We start from the raw sequence: 20,223 nt of genomic DNA, 5'->3' as shown, positions 1-20,223 counted from the left end.
CACGATCTCGGCTCACTGCAACCTCTGCCTCCCGGGTTCAAGTGATTCTCCTGCCTCCGCCTCCTGAATAGCTGGGACTACAGGCGCGTGCCACCACTCCCGGCTAATTTTTGTATTTTTTAGTAGAGGTGGGGTTTCACTGTGTTAGCCAGGACGGTCTCGATCTCCTGACCTCGTGATCCACCTGCCTTGGCCTCCCAAAGTGCTGGGACTACAGGCGTGAGCCACCGCGCCTGGCCTATATTTTCACTTTTTTCTTTTGGCTATTGATGTGTAAATTTGGATAAAAAGATATAAAAAGATAGTTGATTCAACTCAGAAAAGAATCATCAGAAAAAGACAAAATCATCTCAGAAATGACTAAATTATGAGATGCTGATAGGAGAATAGATTCAAGTGAAAATTTGATTGGGGCATTAAAGAAAGGCAGAACAGTAATTATGAGAATTAAAATGAAGAAAAAAAGGTAAAAGTTTAGACAGAAAGTTGAAATGGAGACAGGAAGAGAAGTCCCAACGTATGTATAACTGGAGTCCCTGAAGAAGACAAAACAATGAAACAGAATCAATAGTTGAAATAATAATCCAATAAAAATTTCTGGAAATAAAATAAAATCTAATTATATCTATTGAAAAGGCCCATTAGGTAGTTGGGAAAACTGACCCAGAACAACGAACTCCAAGACATATTTGAATAAAACAATCAAAGATAAAGAGAATACTCTCTGAGCCTCCAGACAAAAAGATTAAATAAGTGTGAGAGGATTAGAGTGACATCAGACTTATCAAGAGCAATATACATTACAAAGTAACAGTGCAGCGGCATCTTAAACTCAAGGGAAAATGAAAACCAAGGATTTTATATTCAGCCAAGCTGTGTCCTTCAAGTGCAAAGCTATAGATAAACATTTAAAAAATTTTTTATTTTTTTTTCTGAGACAGGGTCTTGCTCTGTTGCCCAATCTAAAGTGCAGTGGTGCAATCATGACTCACTGCAGCCTTGACTTCCCAAGCTCAAGCAATCCTCTCACCTTAGCCTCCCAAGTAGCTGGGACCACACCTGGTTAATATTATTGATTTATTTTTGTAAAGATGGGGTCTTGGTTTGCTGCCCAGGGCTGGTCTCAAACTCCTGGGCTAAATCGATTTTCCCACCTTGGCCTCCCAAAATGTTGGGATTATAGGCATGAGCCTCCACACCCAGCTGATATTTTAAAACATGCAAGAACTCAAGGAATACTGTACCCATAGTCCTCTTGAATGTATTGGTGAAAGGCCTTCATCCAATCAAGAGTTGACTGGAAAAATTTCAGCAAAAGGATTTATGGTGAGCATTTAATATATTTAAAGATCAAAGTAAAGGTAGAAACAAGAGTTGAAGAATAAGAAAAAAATATTATAAATTCTTACAAAGTAGAAAGTAATGCAACTAAATTATGTTAAAACAATGAAGAGGGAAAGAAAGATGAACAAGCTTATTGATAATCAAATGGGCAACAGGTGGGAGTAAAAAATGCCATTAATCTACTTAGGAGGCTGAGGCCTGAGGATTGATTGAGCTCAGGAGTTCAAGACCAGCCTGGGCAATACAGTGAGACCCTATCTCTACAAAAAGATTTTAAAAACTATCTGGGTGTGGTGGTACATGCCAGTAGTCCTAGCTACTCAGGAAGCTGAGGCAGAAGGATGGTTTGAGCCTGGGAGTTCAAGGTTACAGTACTGTAGAACTATGATCATGCCACTGCACTCCAGCTTGTAGACAGAGTGAGACCTTGTATTGAAACAACAACCACAACAACAACCACAATAACAAACACCCCAGAATTGCTATAATATTACCTAGAATGTTAAGTTTTCAACAAAAAAAATTAGGAGATAAAACTGGATTTTAGGAGGAAGTAGGAAAGAAGAAGAAAGAAAAAAAAATATGAGACACGCTAAAAAAAAGGAAAGTGTGATTGATACCCAGAAAAAATAAAGTCAATAAAAATGGATTCTGAGTAGACTCAGATGTTGGATTTAGCTGACAGTCTTCAAAGCAGCTGTTATAAATATGTTCAAATAATTAAACCAAATTATAATTTAAAGAATTAAAGAACAATATGAGGACAATGACTCAATGAAGAGGGAATTTCAATCGGAAAATGAAAATAAAAAAAAGAACCAAACGGAAATTTTAGAGTAAAAAAAAAAAAAAACAAAACAGAAATGAAAAATCCTGTAGATGGGACAAACAGCAGATCTGAGATGACAGAAGAAAGAATCAGTAAAATAGACCAATAAAAAGTAGTCAAAATGAAAGAAGAAAAACAAGATGAACAGAGCCTCAGAGACTGATGGAGGCAAAATCAATAGTACCAATATACATGTAATGAGATTCCCAGAAAGAGAGGAGTAAGTGAAAATGGCAGAAAAACAATATTTTATGAAACAATGGCCAAAACCTTCCAAATTTAATGGAAAACATTAACATACAGGTCTTAAAAGTTCAATGAATTCCAAATAGGATAAACACAAAGAAATCCATGCCTTGATATATCATAGCCAAACTCCTGAAAGCTAAAGACAACATCTTGAAAAGAGAGAACCATTCGTATACAAGGGAACAACAATATGCTTAATGGCTGACTCTTCATCAGAAAAACAATAGAAAACAATAAACAAAAACTGATTCTTTGAAAAGATCAACAAACGTGAAGCTCTAGCTAGAGTAGGCAAGAAAAAAGAAAGAAAGAAAAGTTATCAAAATTAGGACCATACTACAGAAATTAAAAAAAATGAAAAGACAATATTCCAAACAAGTTTACGCAACAAAATCAGTCAAGTTGGTTGGACAAGTGCCTAGAAAGATACAAAATACCAAAATGGACTCCAGAAGAAATAGAAATCTGATTACAACCATAACAAGTAAATAAATTCAATCAGTAATTAAAAATCTGCCCACAAGGAAAGGCCCAGGATCAGATAGCATCACAGGTAAATACTACCAAACATTACCTAAGAAAAATTAGTATCAATCCTTTGCAAACTATTTGAAAAAACAGAAGAGGAGGGAACATGTCTCAACTCATTCTATGTGGCCAATACCACCCTGATAGAAGTCAAAGTCAGACAAAGAAATCAGATGAAAGTCAGACAAAGAAATCACAAGAACACAGATTATTCTCATGAATGTAGACACAAGAATCCTTAACAAAATAATTAGCAAACCAAATCCGGAAACATAAAATAGATTATATACTGTGACTCTGTAGGACTTATCTCAGGAATGCAAAGTGGATTTAATACTGAAAATCAATAATGTAAAATACCATATTAATAGAATAAAAGAAAAACATCACATGATCACCTTAGTACACACAAAAAAGGAATTTGACAAAACCCAACACTCATTCATGATGAATACAAGGGGACTTCCTCAAGGGCATCTGTGAAAAATCTACAGTTAACATCATGCTTAATGATGAAAGATTGAATGTGTTACCCCTAAGACTGGAAAAAAGATGTTTGCTTTCACTATTTTTATTTATCATTGTATTGAAAGTTCTTCTCAGTGCAATAAGGCAAGAAAAAGAAATTAAAGGCATATACATTGAAAATGAAAAGTAAGGTCAGGCAAAGTGGCTCACACCTCTAACCCCAACAGTTTGGGAGGCCAAGGTGGGAGGATTGCTTGAGGCCAAAATTTTGAGAGCAGCCTGAGTAACACAGCAAGAACCCCGTCTCTATAAAATAAATAGTTATTAAATGAAGTGCTCAATATATATGAATAATTTTTTAAAAAAGAAAATAAAAAGTAAAACTGTCATTATTCAGAAATGACATGATACTATCTACAGAAAATCCTAACGAATCTATAAAAAGTCTACTAGAAATAATCACCAAGTTTGAAGTGAAGTAGGATACAAGATCAATATGCAAAATAAATCATCTTTTTATATAATGGCAACAAACAATTTGAAAATAAAGTTAAGAAAACAATTCCATCCAAATTAATGTAAAAACTAATAAAATACTCAGGAATACATTTAACAACTGAAGTGCAAGACCTGCATACTGAAAATTACAAAATACCATTGAAAGAAATTAAAGATCTAAATAAAAGGAGAAAAATGCCATGTTCATGGATTTGAAAACCCAGCAAGATATCAGTTTTTCATAAATTCATCTATAAACTAATTCCTGGCCAGGAGTGGTGGCACATGCCTGTAATCCCAGCTCTTTGGGAGGCTGAGGCAGAAGGATTACTTGAGCCGAAAAGTTTGAGACAAGCCCGGTCAACATAGTGAGACCCCATCTCTAAAAAAATAAAAAATAATTAGCCAGGGTCCAGTGGCCCTCGCCTGTGGTCTCAGCTGCTTAGGATGTTGAGGCGGGAGGATCACCTGAGCCCAGGAATTTGAGGCTACATTGAGTTATGATTATGCCACTGCACTCTAGCCTAGGCAATGCAGCAAGACCCTGTCTCTAAAAAGCCAAAATAAACAAAATTAAAAAAAATTAATTCCTTATACAAATTCCAACAGGCTTTTTTTGGACAGAAATTGAAACTAAGATTTATATGGAAATGCATACGACCCAGAAGAGCCAAATCAACTTTGAAAAAGAACAAATTTAGAATATTTATATTAAAAATTTATCTTAAATTTGACTTAAAATTTTACTATAAAGTTATGGTAAATCAAGACTGTGGTACCAGCATAAAGACATATATCAATGAAACATAATAATGAGTCAAGAAATAAACCCTTCTATTTATGGTCAATTGACTTTTTAAATTTTATTTTATTTTTATTTTATTTTTTAAGATAGAGTCTCACTCTGTCACCCAGGCTGGAGTGCAGTGGTGTAATCTTGGCTCACTGCAACCTCCGTCTCCTGGGTTCAAGCGATTCTCCTGCCTCAGTCTCCCAAGTAGCTGGGACTACAGGCATGTGCCACCATGCCCAGCTAATTTTTGTATTTTCAGTAAAGATGGGGTTTCACCATGTTGGCCAGGCTGATCTTGAACTCCTGACCTCAAGTGATCTGCCTGCTGTGGCCTCCCAAAGTGTTGGGATTACAGGAGTGAGCCACTGCGCCTGGCCCAACTGACTTTTGACAAAGGTGCTGCAGCAATTCGACAAGGAAAGAATAGTCTTTTCAACAAATGATACTAGGACCATTGGATATCCATATGCAAAACAAACAACAAACACACACAGTAGACAGACACCTCACACAATATAGCAAAATTAACTCAAAATGGACAAAGACCAAAATGTAAAACTGTATAACTTCTAGAAAAAAAAGAGAGGAGAAAAATCTTTGTGACTTTCAGTTAGGCAGATTTCTTAGATATGACACCATAAGCATGATTCATAAAAGGGAAAAATGGATAAAATGGATTTTATCAACATTAAAATCTTTTGCTCCTCAAAAAATTTCCCCATTAAGAAAATGAAAAGCTAAGCCACGGACTAAAGAAAAATATTAGCAAATCTTATATCTGATAAAATATTTGTATCCAGAATACATAGAGCATGTTTACAACTCAATAGGAGGTTAAACAACCCAATTTAAAAATGGACAAAAGATGTGAATAGACATTTTACCAAAGATACACAAATGTCTACTAAGCACATGAAAGGATGCTGTTAGCCATTAGGGAAGTGTTAATTAAAATTGCAATAAGATAGCATTACACACACATTAGAATGACTAAAATCCAAAGACTGACAATATCAAGTGTTGGTAAGATAGAAACTGGAACTCACACACATCACTGGTGAGGATGTAAAGCAGCACAGCTCCAATGGAAAACAGTTTGGCAATGTCTTAAAAGTTAAACATAGGGCCAGGCATGGTGGCTCACGCCTGTAATCCCAACACTTTGGGAGGCTGAGGCAGGTGGATCACTTGAGCTCAGGAGTTCAAGACCAGCCTGGCCAACATGGTGAAACCCCATCTCTACTAAAAATACAAAAAGTAGCCAGGCATGGTGGCACACACTTGTAATCCCAGCTACTTGGGAGGCCGAGGCAGGAGAATCGCTTGAACCTGGGAGGCGGAGGTTGCAGTGAGCTGAGATTGTGCCACTGCACTCCAGCCTGGGTGACAGAGTGAGACTCTGTCTCAAAAAAAAGTTAAACACAAATCTAACTTAAAAATTAACCGCCAGGCGTGGTGGCTCACGCCTGTAATCCCAGCACTTTGGGAGGCCGAGACAGGTGAATCACCTGAGGTCAGGAGTTCGAGACCAGCCTGGCCAACATGGTGACACCCCATCTCTACTTAAAATAAAATAAAATAAATCAGCTGGGTGTGGGGGTATGCACCTGTAATCCCAGGTACTCGGGAGGCAGGAGAATTGCTTGAACGCAGGAGGCAGAGGTTGCAGTGAGCCGAGATTGTGCCATTGCACTCCAGACTAGGGGACAAGAGCGAGACTTCGTCTCAAAAAAAAAAAAAAATTAACCATAAACAGCAATTTCACTCCTCAGTATCTATCCAGGAAAAATTTTAAAATAGATCTAACAATGACATGTAAGCAAATGTTCACAGCACCATTATTCAGAAGAGGTCCCTATACGGAAAACAATCCAAATGTTCATCAACTGATGAATGTGTAAACAAAATGTGGATTATCCATGCAACGAAATACTATTCAGCAACAAAAAGGAATGAACTTGCTATAATGTAGATGAACATTAAAAAAAAAAAAAGAAAAGAAAAAAGAACCACATGCCCCAAAACATAATGCTAAGTGAAAGAAGACAGACACAAAATCCTACATATTTTATAATTCCATTACAGGAAATTTCTAGAAAAGACAAATGTGCAAGTGAGAAGGGCACATCTCCTCTGTGGTATTCTTGGCAAAAATGCAAAATCTAAATCTAATTATGGGTTAACAATAGACATGGCCAAACTGAAGGGCATTCTACGAATAACCGGCCTGTACTCTTAATAAAAAGTGTCAGCGTCATGAAAGAAAAGATCAAAGCACTGTTCCAGATTGAAGACTAGAGAGATGGAAAAACAAAATGCGACGTGTGATCCTGAACTGGATCCTGGACTGGTGAACAACATGACCATAAAGGATACTTCTAAGATAATTGGCAAAATCTAAATTTCGACTGCGGATTTGATATCAGTTTCCTGATTTTGGTAATTTGTACTGTGATTATATAAGAAAATGTCCTAGTTCTTGGGAATACACTGAAGTATTTACGGGTGAAAGGATCTGATGTATGCAACTTACTCTCAAATGGTACAGAAAAATTAATATGCATGTGTTATATACACATTGAAAAAGAAAACGATAAACAACATAAAAATTGAGCAAAACGTAAACAGTGAGTCCAGATATATGAGTTAATTATACTCTTATTGCCAGCTTGAAATTATTATATCAAAGTAGTTATTTTAAAGTGTGTTATCTCACTTTTCTTCTTTATATTTACTTTTATTACACCAAAGACATCTTTCTCAAACATCAACAGGATGAGATATCATCCTTTCTCGGAAATGTCTTATGGCCTCAAATGCCACAGAATAAAGTTCAAACTGTAGTATGATATTTACAGTTCTGTACGCCGTGGCCCCAATTTACCTTTCCAGCATCACTTCTCAGATTCTTCCCCAAACACTTTCAGGTCTCTAAGTCTCCCTTCATACCCCTGCCTGGAATGTCTGACCCTTAAATCTTCATCTTTTTCAAGTTCAAGTCAAATGTCTTTCTGCTTAGCTTCTCCCAATCCTCAAACGCAGGCTCTTTCTCTGCTCGCATGCTATGTTAACGACTTCCTTTCACCCTTTCAAAAACATTATCACATTGCCTTCTATTGTTATCCTATTGTCTGGCACATAGTGGACCTCCGTTGTGGCCCTACCGTAATGTTATTTTCTAACCTTTCTATTAAATATGTAAAATGACTCACTTTTTAAAGCAAAGGCAATAAGTACATTTTGATTATTAATACAGTACTTGGACAAGAAATCAAGATTAAATGGTGATATACCTATTGGCAGAAAGTAGATTCAATTGGTTGAAAATAGTTTTCTTTTTCTTTTTCCTTTTTTTTTTTTTTTTTTTTAACTGAGACAGGGTCTCACTCTGTCACTCAGGCTGGAGTGCAGTGGCACGATCAGGGCTCACTGCAGCCTGTACCTGCTGGGCTTGAGCAATTCTCCTGCCTCAGCCTCTTGAGTAGCTGAGACTACAGGCATGTGCCACCATGCCTAGCTAATATTTGTATTTTTTGTAGAGGTGGGGTCTCATTATGTTGCCTAGGCTGATACTGAATTCCTGGGATCAAGTGATTCTCCCATTTTGGCCTCCCAAAGTGCAGCAGTTACTGGCATGAGCCACCCATGCCTGGCGAAATTATTTTTCATAGTCATCTTTGACCTTCAAACTGAAGCTTTATACTTTTTGGCTACAGGGCTTCCTGACTTCAGAATTTACCAAATATTTGACTCTCAAGTTAAAGTTCTGTGTACAAAGGCAGACAGGTATAGAACTGAGCCCACTTATGATTATCAAAAGAGGTAGATAGATACCTGAGTGGCTCACTAAATTCTTTGAAAATTTCTATTTAATTTCCTTAGTCTCAAGGATTTGCAAAATGATGTACACAGAAACAGAATAGACTTGGAGGTAGGTTATTTTCCATGATTGTATCACAAATCAAGTCCTGAGGACTCAAGCCAGCCTAAGGAATACACTGAAAGAAGGAAAACAAAAATCAAGAAAGGGAGAGATAGAAAAAAAGAAGAGTGAAAAAACACATTTTCTAATCTAGGAGCTTTAGGAAACTCATGTAAACAGTGGCATTAGGAATGATGGGGATGCCGGGCGTGGTGGCTCACACCTGTAATCCCAGCACTTTGGGAGGTTGAGGCGGGTGGAGCACTTGAAGCCAGGAGTTCGAGACCAGCCTGGCCAATGTGGTGAAACCCCATTTCTTCTAAAAATACAAAAAAAGTTGCTGGGCGTGGTGTCCTGCCTCTGTAGTCCCAGCTACATGTGGGGCTGAGGCAAGAGGATCGCTGAACCTGGGAGGTCAAGGTTGCTGAACCTGGGAGGTCAGCGAGCCAAGGTGGCGCCACCGCCCCCAAGCCTGGGGAACAAAGTGAGACCCTGTCTCAAAAAAAAAAAAAAAAGGAATGACGAGGAAAAAGAGATTTTGAAGACCAGGCCAGATCAGTTAGGGAATCCACAGGCTGGTAAAGTCACAACCTCCTATGTTGTTATTGTTTTCAACCAAACCAAACATGAATTTATATTTAATAAAACTAATTAGTCAAATGGGCCATTAAATCATTGTTTTATCAACATAACACTGAATTATTGAATTTCAAAATTACACACACCTGTTTATAAACCTGTCCAGTTGACAATACAGACTAATTAAAAGCATCCCCAGAAAACCAGAATACCACATAATTATACATAATCCGATAAAGTAATTTTGTTTAAATATATCACATTTCGTGTGTGCACATAACAGATCTGCAAGTCAAGCACAAATCCACTTTATTTCCAGGCCTCTGGTCTTCAGCCTTCTTCATTTAATGACAGTTCTCTTTCTCGGCCATAGGTAGGCCTCCGCCTCGCGCGCTCCTCGGCCCCCGCCGCCGCCCACTCCCCGGGCAGCACCATTTCCGCCCCGAGGGACCCTCACCGGGTCAGTGCTGCCACCTCTAATCCGCCCCTTCCCTTCCAGGGGCCACCGAAGCGGAAGGCGGTCCCGCTTTTCTTTCGGGGAACTTTTCTTGGTTCCTGCAACTAGGATCCGCGGTCTAGACCTCGCAGCTCACCCCATCAACCCCGCACGCTGCCCCCAGTTTCCCCGCCGCCGGCAGAATCCGCACTTACTGCACCTACAGGGCGACGGTGACGCAGCTTCGAGCAGCGCCGAACAGCCCCAGCCCCAGCTCCCGCGCGTGTCGCTCGGAGGAGGCGGCCGTGTACCCAGCGACTTCGGAGCCAGCGGAACCGCCGCAGCGTCTCCCGGGCAACCGGAACGCTAGGGCGCGCGGGGCACTGCGGCTTCCGGAGCGGGTTCCTCTGGCGCTCGCAGCCCCAGCCCTGATCCTTCTGAGAGGTGACAGCGTGCTGGCAGTCCTCACAGCCCTCGCTCGGTCTCGACGCCTCCTCTGCCTGGGCTCCCACTTTGGCGGCACTTGAGGAGCCCTTCAGCCCACCGCTGCACTGTGGGAGCCCCTTTCTGGGCTGGCCAAGGCCGGAGCCCACTCCCTCAGCTTGCAGGGAGGTGTGGAAGGAGAGGCGCGAGCGGGAACCGGGGCTGCGCACGGCGCTTGCGGGCCAGCTGGAGTTCCGGGTGGGCGTGGGCTTGGAGGGCCCCGCACTCAGAGCAGCCCGCCGGCCCTGCCGACCCCGGGCAATGAGGGACTTAGCACTCGGGCCAGCGGCTGCAGAAGGTGTAATGGGTTCCCCAGCAGTGCCAGCCCACCGGCGCTGCGCTCGATTTCTCACTGGGCCTTAGCTGCTTTCCTGCGGGGCAGGGCTTGGGACCTGCAGCCCGCCATACCTGAGCCTCCCACCCCCTCCATGGGTTCCTGTGCGGCCGGAACCTTCCCGACAAGTGCCACCCCCTGCTCCACGGCGCCCAGTCCCATCGACCACCCAAGGGCTGAGGAGTGCGAGCGCACGGCGCGGGACTGGCAGGCAGCTCCACCTGCAGCCCCTGTGCGGGATCCACTGGGTGAAGCCAGCTGGGCTCCTGAGTCTGGTGGGGACGTAGAGAACCTTTATGTCTAGCTCAGGGATTGTAAATACACCAATCGGCACTCTGTATCTAACTCAAGGTTTGTAAACACACCAATCAGCACCCTGTGTCTAGCTCAGGGTTTGTGAATGCACCAATCGACACTCTGTATCTAGCTACTCTGGTGGGGCCTTGGAGAACCTTTGTGTCGCTACTCTGTATCTAACTGATCTGATGGGGACGTGGAGAACCTTTGTGTCTAGCTCAGGGATTGTAAACACACCAATCAGCGCACTGTCAAAACAGACCACTGGGTTCTACCAATCAGCAGGACGTGGGTGGGACCAGATAAGAGAATAAAAGCCTGCTGCCCGAGCCAGCAGTGGCAACACACTCGGGTTCCTTTCCACACTGTGGAAGCTTTGTTCTTTCACTCTTTGCAACGAATCTTGCTACTGCTCACTGTTTGGGTCCGCGCCGCTTTTATGAGTTGTAACACTCACCGCGAAAATCTGCAGCTTCACTCTTGAAGCCAGCGACACCAGGAGTTCACCGGGAGGAACGAACAACTCCAGACGCGCTGCCTTAAGAGCTGTAACACTCACCGCAAGGTCTGCAGCTTCACTCCTGAGCCAGCGAGACCACGAACCCACCAGAAGGAAGAAACCCCGAACACATCTGAACATCAGAAGGAACAAACTCCAGACGCGCCAGCTTAAGAGCTGTAACACTCACCGCGAGGTTCCGCAGCTTCATTCTTGAAGTCAGTGAGACCAAGAACCCCCCAATTCCAGACACACTTCCTCTTGGTGGGTATAACCTCGGGGCCCAGCCTGTAGCATCAGGCTGTGAACGGAGCAAAAGTTGAATGAGAGCGCTCAGGAAACATTTCAACCACTTTCCCCTTAATACTGTGATTACACCATGTCCCCTTCTTTCCCAAGGCATCGAGAGCACTGAAAAACAGCGCACGTAACTGTTGAATATTGATTAGTTCGTTTCCCTGCCTGGGCAGAGACCTTCAGTTTGCAAGATTCTCTGTCATTAGTCATTACTTTTCAGTCTTGTTTAATTACCCAAATACCTTTTCAGCAGACTTCTGTAGGTTTTTGCGTGAAAAGCAGCTATGGATCAGAGGCCATTTTCCTAATTCACCTAGCATTGTACTAGTACCTGGGGCCTAAGAATCAGACGTAGGTTTGACACCCATTAGGGAAGAAAGTCAATGAAACAAATAATGTAATGAATGCTCTGTGGAGATAATGTATTACTTGGGAAAGAGATTTTTAGCTAGAGCTTACCCATTTTATTCCCAGGACTAACTTAGAAATGCTATATGTTAATAAGCACACACGTACTTTGTTTCAGCATTAGCAAAATGCTCCCCGTGATCATGGCCAGGTATAGCATCTCCATACTTCCCTAAACAGGTGACTGTCTTCTCCTTTTCTCATCCATCTCATTTCTTTTCCACTTCTTTCATTTGCTTAGATACATGCTCAAATCTCCCATCTTTAACAAACAAAATCAAAACAAAAACCTTTATCTCCTTCCTCTTTTGAGACCAAATACACTTCCACTAAAGTCAAATACTCATAAAATTCACATCTATCCAATTCCTATATAATTTCCACCATCTATCATGCTATAGAAAAATTTCTCATTAAGTATACAGGTATCACCTTATGTACAAATCCATCAACCCATTTATATCTTCATGATACTTGCTCTCCAGTTTCTGAAACTGTTGATTCCTAGCTGCTTCTCTCATAAGGAGGCTCTTCACAACCAGGCCCATCTTTTTATGCAGCTTCCTGCCCTATTACTCTGCTTCAGGCACCAGAAACTCTGGTTCATTCAATCAATGTCACTATTTCTTGAACATGCTGTATTTGCATATGCCTTGGTCTAGGCTACAGGTTCCTACCTTGCTTTCTTACTGCATATGATAAATTTCTCTTCATCTATCAACAACCTGGTTTACAAATCTTACTACACAAAGCAGAATTAGGCACAACCTCTTGTACCTTTTTTTTTTTTTTGAAACAGAGGCTCACTCTGTTGCCTAGGCTAAAGTGCAGTGTCACAATCATAGCTCATTGCAGCCTCAAACTCATGGGCTCGAGTGATTCTCTTGCCTCAGCCTCCCTCCCCAGTAGCTGGGACTATAGGCATGTGCCATTATACTTGGCTAATTTCATTTTTTGTAGAGAAGGAGACTTGCTATGTAACTCAGGCTGATCTTGAACTCCTAGGCTCAAGTGATTCTCCCACCTCAGCCTCCCAGTGTTGGGATTAGAGATTTGAGCCATCACACTGGGCCTGTACCTTGTTTTAATACTACTTACTTCCGTTTGCCTTTATTCATCCAAGTATGCTCCTTGGATGAATACTGGTTGGGAATTAAACCTTTTCCATCTCTTCTCCAGTGCTAGTAAAGTGCCTTGACTACAGTGTAAATAATCACTATATGTTGTATAAGTAATTCTCACAAAAGTTAAAAAAGTCTTTGTTATAATGACTTTTGACTACTTATTTAATATACTTTGACTGTAAATTTTATGTAAATCCTTTTATCTTTATACCAAATTTGGATAAGAAAAATGCCTTTCGGTAAAGCAAAAAATTAAGACAGAAGTTAGTATCTCTTGTGCAGAAACAGTGAAAATAAAAATTTGAAATCCAACACCTGGAGAAAAAAAATCTAATTTTAGAGGAAAGAAAGAGAGAGTCTGTTTTAGTGGGCAGTGGATATACTGCATGTATTTTATGTAACAGTCTTGCACAGTGGTTAAGAGAATACACTTTGAATCAAGTGCCGAGGTTCAAATTTTGCTGTATTATTTACCAGCTATAGTCCTGGGCAAGCTGCTAAAACTTTCTGTGCCTGTTTCTTCATCTGTAAAACAGAGTTAATAATACCTCACAGGGGTGTTCTGGGGCTTAAGTGGGACTATATAAAGCATGCAGATGAGTACCTGGCACACATATACGTGAACTGGGAACGTATTATATGCTCTCTTAGTGTTTACCCATTATTTTGTATAGCACATACTTTCACCTCTCCGCCAGTAATGGCGAAAACTAATAGCATCTGTCCTTTGTTTCCTGGTCTCTACTGAAATCAGAGTCACATGTGCAAGCTGAATGATGCCATTAGGCCCATAACCGGTTGACCTCATTCTCCTCAAAACCAGTGTCTATGCAATTAGCTAAAAAGAAGATCGCTTTAACTTCAATAAAGATGAAATAGATTGTTTCCAACATTTAAGTGAGTGGCTGTCTTCCTTTTGTGTACATAAAGATCCATAATCAAAAATTCCTGGGTGGAATCTAGAAATTTGCACTTTTAAGTATTACCAAAGATGATTCTGAGGCACACTTGGACACACTCAGAAGCACTGATTTAAATTTAGTGCCCACCAGTGGTTTTCATGTTGCGATGCACATCAGAATCATTTGTACAACTTTATAAAAACATAGGTTACTGAGCCTCAGCCCTCAAGATTATGACTCCAGATATATCTTAGAAAGCTCCTGGGTAATACACAACCAGTTGTGTATTTTATTTTTTGAAAATATTTCTAAGTGTTTAACAGCTAAATGTGATGACTAACGTTTTTTGAGATATGACCCTTTATATAACTTATAAGTCTTAAAAACTGAAAAAAAAGTGGTTCAGAAAAAGGATAAACTAAACAACCTGTCAGTAAGAGCCAAGAACGGAATCTTGATCACTTAAAAATCTTTTCCAACAGTCTCTGTTTTGCAGCAAATTGATAATGTTATACTGACAAAGATGTGTGAAAAAACATAGTCATTAGTCACTAATGATAGGATTATTCCCAATGTGGGAAAAGTGATAAATGAACTCAGTTGTTATGGGTATTAGCATCGGTACGATTTTAGATGTGGAAACTGTTAAATTATTCAAGGCCATTGTGACATGTAGTGGCATAAGCAATATGGAAATGGTGCCTCTTGATCCCCAATCCAGTTCTTCCCTCTTAATCTTCCCCTTCCTTACCTCCAGAACTGCATTTCCCAATGCTTGCTTACTTTCTCTAACCCAGGCACTAGCACATTTTTTCTGTAAAGGGTCAGCAAAGTAAGAATTTTAGGCTTTTCAGACCATATAGTGTTTCAGAAGCCACTCAACTCTAATATTGTAGCACAAAAGCAGCATAGACAACATGTAAGTGAATACGTGGTGTTGTGCTCCATTAAAACTTTATTTACAAAAACAGGCAGTAGGCTGGATTGGTCTGAGGACTGTAGTTTGTGGACCCCTGCCTCTAACCAGAAAACTATGAATGTTTGACTTTTCTTATCAGGAAGTCGAAGTTTCTGCAAAAGATGCCCTTTTCTCCTGTGTGGAAATATTAATGCTTCATGAAATTGAAATCACATATCAAATAAAAATCATGATTTGAGGGACCAAAATTCAATACTTAAGAATTTAACTACAAAACAAATAAAGCTTTCCCCTCTTAATATATTTTAGTGTTACTATATACAGATTAAACCAGATGACAAGCTACTATACAACAGCATGTTAAAAAACATGTTTATTTTACAATATGTACAATCAGGAACATATTTTAAAACCATTATCAATTACAATAAATGAAGATCATAAATCACAATTTAGTTTGTTCTTAGTGTATATACTCACATTAAAATATAAAGAACATATACCAAAAAGAGCCAAAAGTGTGCATTTTGCTAAAACCTGGTATATACATATTCCATTGGAAAAAAGCAATCAAAAATGACTTAAACCAAAACTAAGTTCCTGTGATGTGTAGTAACCATTATATTGTTTGTATGAGGTAGTAACTAAATTATTTTGGCCATGTATTAATACTCTAAGTCAAAAGAAATATGAAAAGGATCATAAAATAAGGCCAACAAAAGTAAAAATTCCAAGAGAAATTTGAACCACTTCACTCTATGGAATGTTACAGTTCTTCAGTGTGATTATATGAAATGTTTAGTGAGGACTCTTTAATAATGCTAATTAATTCTTTGTGCATACTGTAATTCAGACCACAATTGCAGTATTATATCATGGTACCGCTATTCTGTGATTCAAAAATGTTCAAAGGTATTGTTTTAAGCAAAGACAAGCAATCTTACAGGATTCTGCTTAAATATAAAAAGACCAGTTACTACAACATGTGGTTAATTATAATTGGTTTGCTTCACATAGAAAACAATCCAAATTTATTTGTGGAGCCAAATGCTTATAGACAATGTCACAGCTTACTTTTGTGACTTAATACATCACATATCAATACTTTGTGCAAATATAAACACCAGTGTACTTGCATTAAAATTAAAAAGATTATAAAATGATTACAGCCTCCATTACAATTTTAAAAGTTACAAGATTTATATTCATATTACTAAATTACATATAATAAAAATACAATAGTGTTAAATGTATTGTTTCATTGCCAGAATCCCATTTTGTAATATAGCCACACCCAAGAATATACTAAAGAATTCTTAAAATATTAACCCCAATTGCATTTTCATCAACATTTACATCTGTACAGATAAGACACTTACTTGTACATCTCATAAAAGTACATTATCTACATAAATTCTTAGTGTATGTCTTCAGCAATATGAAGTTTCACAGAAAAAATACTGCCTATATGTACAAAGATTACATAACGATGAATTAAGCACTTGTGTGGTTCAATATGCTAAATATATCCATACCACTTAAAACAAAATTTTCCCCATCTTGTCTCATGCCACAATAAATTACAAAGTAACTGAAGACAGGTTACTGCAGCTTTTGTACAGCTTCAAGCATCCATTAATGTTGCAGTGGTAGTGTTCTTTCTTTCTAGAGTTAACTGTCAAAGCACAACAATTCTCAGTAACTGTTTTCATGACCCGCCAGGATGTACAAATTGCTATTTGCTGTGGGGTTATCAGTTGGCCTACTTTCCAAGACCACGACCCTAAAAGTAATAAACAAAAAACATATAACAAAACAAAGTTATTCTTGAAAATTAATGTTAGCTCCCAAATTTTCCATTGCTTCTCCAATATGTGCCTCTATAAATGCTGCTCATTTGATCGTGGGCAGAAATCATTTGCTATCACTCTGATTACAGGGCCAGTTCTAGCTCTGGGAAGTAATTTTGCTGTCCACTACCTCCCACCTCTAGGCCAGTGTTCTTCTAAGAGTCAGAAGTGGGGAGAAACCTATATTAGAAATTATTTGGGGGAACTTAATTCTTATTACAAGTTCTAAAAACGATTTGCAGTTCAAGAATCAGAAGTTAAATTGCCAGGGTCTGACCCAGAGACCCAGGCTGCACAATGGATGAATAACGTACTCAGACACTGGTATTCAGTGAAAGACTGGCTAGGGGGCCAGGGCGCTCACAGAAAGAGTTGTAGCGGCCGTGTGCCCTGACTAGCTGTCCCTGCAGGCATTTATTCAGCACAGATTTAATGACAAAGGCTTTGAGTCAACCTAGTTGTAGGTAATTTATCTGGTTGCCCTCCCCAGGAAAGAGCAGTCCTGCCCGCATGATCAAAGGTTGGTTTTAGGACAACATGAGTAAACAAGCTATTTAGATAAACTCCTCTGCATTCCTATGTATCTATGTCCTAAGCTTTTAAGAGAATTCAGCTGCCTTCAGCCAAATCTTTTACTGAAGCTATGCAAACCTTCTGGCCTTCCAAGAAGGTGTCTATTTCCTATAACTTTATAATTTCTCCCACCACCCTGACAAATCCCTTACAGTCAATCAGAACAGGTCTCCAAAATCCTATTGGCATTAACAACAAAAAGTTCTGTTCATTAACATATGGTATTTCCTCTTTCTTCTGCTGCAAATCAGATGTCATTATGTTTAATGCAAACTAGTACTGACAGATCCATACATTCCTGTTACTTGGAAGATCAGGTACATTTTCAAAGGCTTTCTAACTTTCTGACTTGTGAATTCTTATAGTGTGAAAAATTCAATGTTGAACATATTGCAGACATTTCAATTCTCTTGAAAAAGAAATCTGTTTCATGCTGGATCTATAAAACACGTTTAGTACTGTGTATTTAATACAGTCCGTTTTCATACCTGTCAGATCCAAGCAGCCTGAAAATTCTTGTGCTATCTGAAATTTCTTGTGTTACCTGTTCAATTAAAACACAAATTTAATTTCTGAAATTAAAGACACAAAATTTTTAATGGGCACTTCATTTTAATTCAACAGAAAAGAAACATAATCCCTAAAATGAAAATATATTCCTGCATGGCTGTTTGTTAAAGTCAGCATGTAGGTACATCAATTTGTTAGTCGAGGGGAAATGTGGTTAATTTTGAGTTAATCATAAAATGCAGGCAAAGGAAAATGATTTCCTTGTTAAATCATAAGACTTCAAGGGAAAAACTTAAAAGCAAAGCACTAAATCCATTTTATTTATTAGAAACTTTCATCATTTATGTTAACGCTAATGGCAAGGTTACTGGCAGCAGTAAGCTACTTAGATCTGCTTCTTTTACTTAAAAAGGCTGCCACGTAGTGTAACAGGAAATATTTAAAAGCCAGACATGCCTTGAGTTTGAATGTCAGTTCTTCCACTTACTGGGCAACGTATGTAATCTGCTAGAAATGGTTTTGCCTTATGCAAGATGGGATTGAAAAGATCTACCATGCAGTAGAGCCCTGCAGTGTTCTTATAAGGATTAGTGGGTATAATGCCTAGCTAAGGAAGTGCTCAATACATAATTATTATCTTTCCCACTTCTTCCCCATTCTCTTGAAATAATATTTTCTAATGACCATATATCCCTCAAGAAGTCCTCAGTGTGACCAACTACCAGTTGGGGAGTTAAGAATAAACATACAAGAAAAAGAGAAACCAACTGTCCACAGCTTATTGAACACAAAATATTATGAATTAGAAGGGCAGTAGCATCTCCCCAAAATTTGGTAGGCTGAAGAAAAAATGGATTTGAAATTAAATTTATTCCATCAATACCCCTACAATTAGATTTTCTAGAAACACTAATGACTCTTAGCTTCTGTTGTAACCCAGCATACCTGCAGGAAACAACATGCTCAGCATGCTCACTTCAACGCCTGTGGCTCATCATGACTGTGATTACCAATATATTTTGGGGTTTGCCTACTAGAAGAAGCTAACATTTTTGGAGGTGTGTATTGATGGGCTGCCTGTGTAGTTCTCAGGTGACTTTTTGGGTGAACTTTTTCCTTTTAGTTTTTAAACCACTTCTGTATTTGTCTGCAATGCTTTTCTTTCTCTGACTAGTGTTTATTAGCTGTTGACTGTTCTTATCAGTTCCTCATGTGATTTTAGAAAGTGTGAGCCCACTTGTGGGGATTACTTTTAGAAACATAGTAGCAGCTACCTTTTTTTTGGAGGGGGACGGAGTCTTGTTCTGTCACCAGGCTGGAGTACAGTGACGCGATCTTGGCTCACTGCAACCTCCGCCTCCTGGGTTCAAGCGATTCTCCTGCCTCAGCCTCTCCTGAGTAGCTGGGACTAGAGGCACGCGCCACCACGCCTGGCTAATTTTTGTATTTTTAGTAGAGACGAGGTTTCACCATGTTGGCCAGGCTGGTCTTGATCTCTTGACCTTGTGATCCGCCCGCCTCGGCCTCCCAAAGTGCTGAGTGTACAGGCGTGAGCCAACATGCCTGGCCAGCAGCTACCTTTTAAACATTTACTATAGGTCAGGAACCAGGCGAAGCACATTACATGCTTTGTTTCATTTAATCATAACAACTCAATTCACAGATGAAAAAATATAGGTAGAAAGAAGTTAGGTGACATGCCAGGGTCACCCAGCTACTAACTAGCTGAACTTGAGACCTGAAGCCTAGTGTCTCAACTCTGGAACCCAGGCTCATGAACACTGTGGTATATTGCTTACTTTGTTAGAAATAAACGCTCTGAGCTTAATGAATGACAGTTTAAGAAACAAATAAGAAATAAGCTTCCTTCCAAGTTACATGACTGAGATTGGCTTGGGGGTACTGGAAGAATTTCTGACAATTTTACGTGCTTGTAACATTCTAGGGGGCAAGTGCCACATCTTGTTCATGTTTATAACCTCAGAACTTTCCGGCATAAATGTTGAACTGACTTGAATATGTCACACAGCTTGGAGTTAAATTATTTCTGTGAGGTAGGAAGGATTCATGAGATGCATAGCTAAAGGTTAATAAAAACGAAAGGTAAAGGGGGCAAAGAATTATATACATGTCAAATGAATCAGGATGTTGAAAATAAAGAGGTAAGTGGGCTTCCAGAGAAATATAGGACTCTTTACTTATAGTCTGCGCTGGTCATCATTTCTGAAGTACAAGGTAGACAAGGTGCTTAAGGCCAGAGAGAGCCAGCACTAGCACTCTTGCTCCTGGGGTTCCTCTGGGAAACTTGAAAGAAAATCATAGTTGGCTCACTTTTAGCAGATTAGCAAGTTCTTGTTCTAAATTTCAGACTGATTATCTGG

General features: G+C 39.5%; 2 protein-coding genes across 6 annotated transcripts in view; both read right to left on the bottom strand.

Annotated features, from left to right (window-relative positions):
• The window catches only part of CDKL4 (cyclin dependent kinase like 4), a 71,065-nt gene extending 61,037 nt beyond the window's left edge, over positions 1 to 10,028 (bottom strand). The window contains exon 1 of one of the 2 annotated variants that reach the window (XM_055377757.2): positions 9,871 to 10,028. The gene's annotated coding sequence lies outside the window, so the exon portion shown is untranslated. The remainder of the gene's footprint in view (positions 1 to 9,870) is intronic. The other variant, XM_055377758.2, reaches the window with a different exon arrangement.
• Positions 10,029 to 15,252: 5,224 nt separating this feature from the next.
• Positions 15,253 to 20,223, bottom strand: part of MAP4K3 (mitogen-activated protein kinase kinase kinase kinase 3) — a 186,659-nt gene continuing 181,688 nt past the window's right edge. For all 4 annotated transcript variants that reach the window (XM_019021178.4, XM_019021179.4, XM_019021181.4 and 1 more), the window contains 2 exons: positions 17,821 to 17,876; positions 15,253 to 16,692 (listed from right to left, as the gene is read on the bottom strand). In XM_019021178.4, the coding sequence (XP_018876723.1) occupies positions 16,605 to 16,692; positions 17,821 to 17,876 (144 nt within the window). In that variant the 3' untranslated portion in view covers positions 15,253 to 16,604. The remainder of the gene's footprint in view (positions 16,693 to 17,820; positions 17,877 to 20,223) is intronic.

The sequence above is a fragment of the Gorilla gorilla genome, chromosome 12 (assembly GCF_029281585.2).
Source record: "Gorilla gorilla gorilla isolate KB3781 chromosome 12, NHGRI_mGorGor1-v2.1_pri, whole genome shotgun sequence".
NCBI classification, from domain to species: Eukaryota; Metazoa; Chordata; class Mammalia; order Primates; family Hominidae; genus Gorilla; species Gorilla gorilla.
This window is presented reverse-complemented; position numbering and strand designations above follow the sequence as displayed.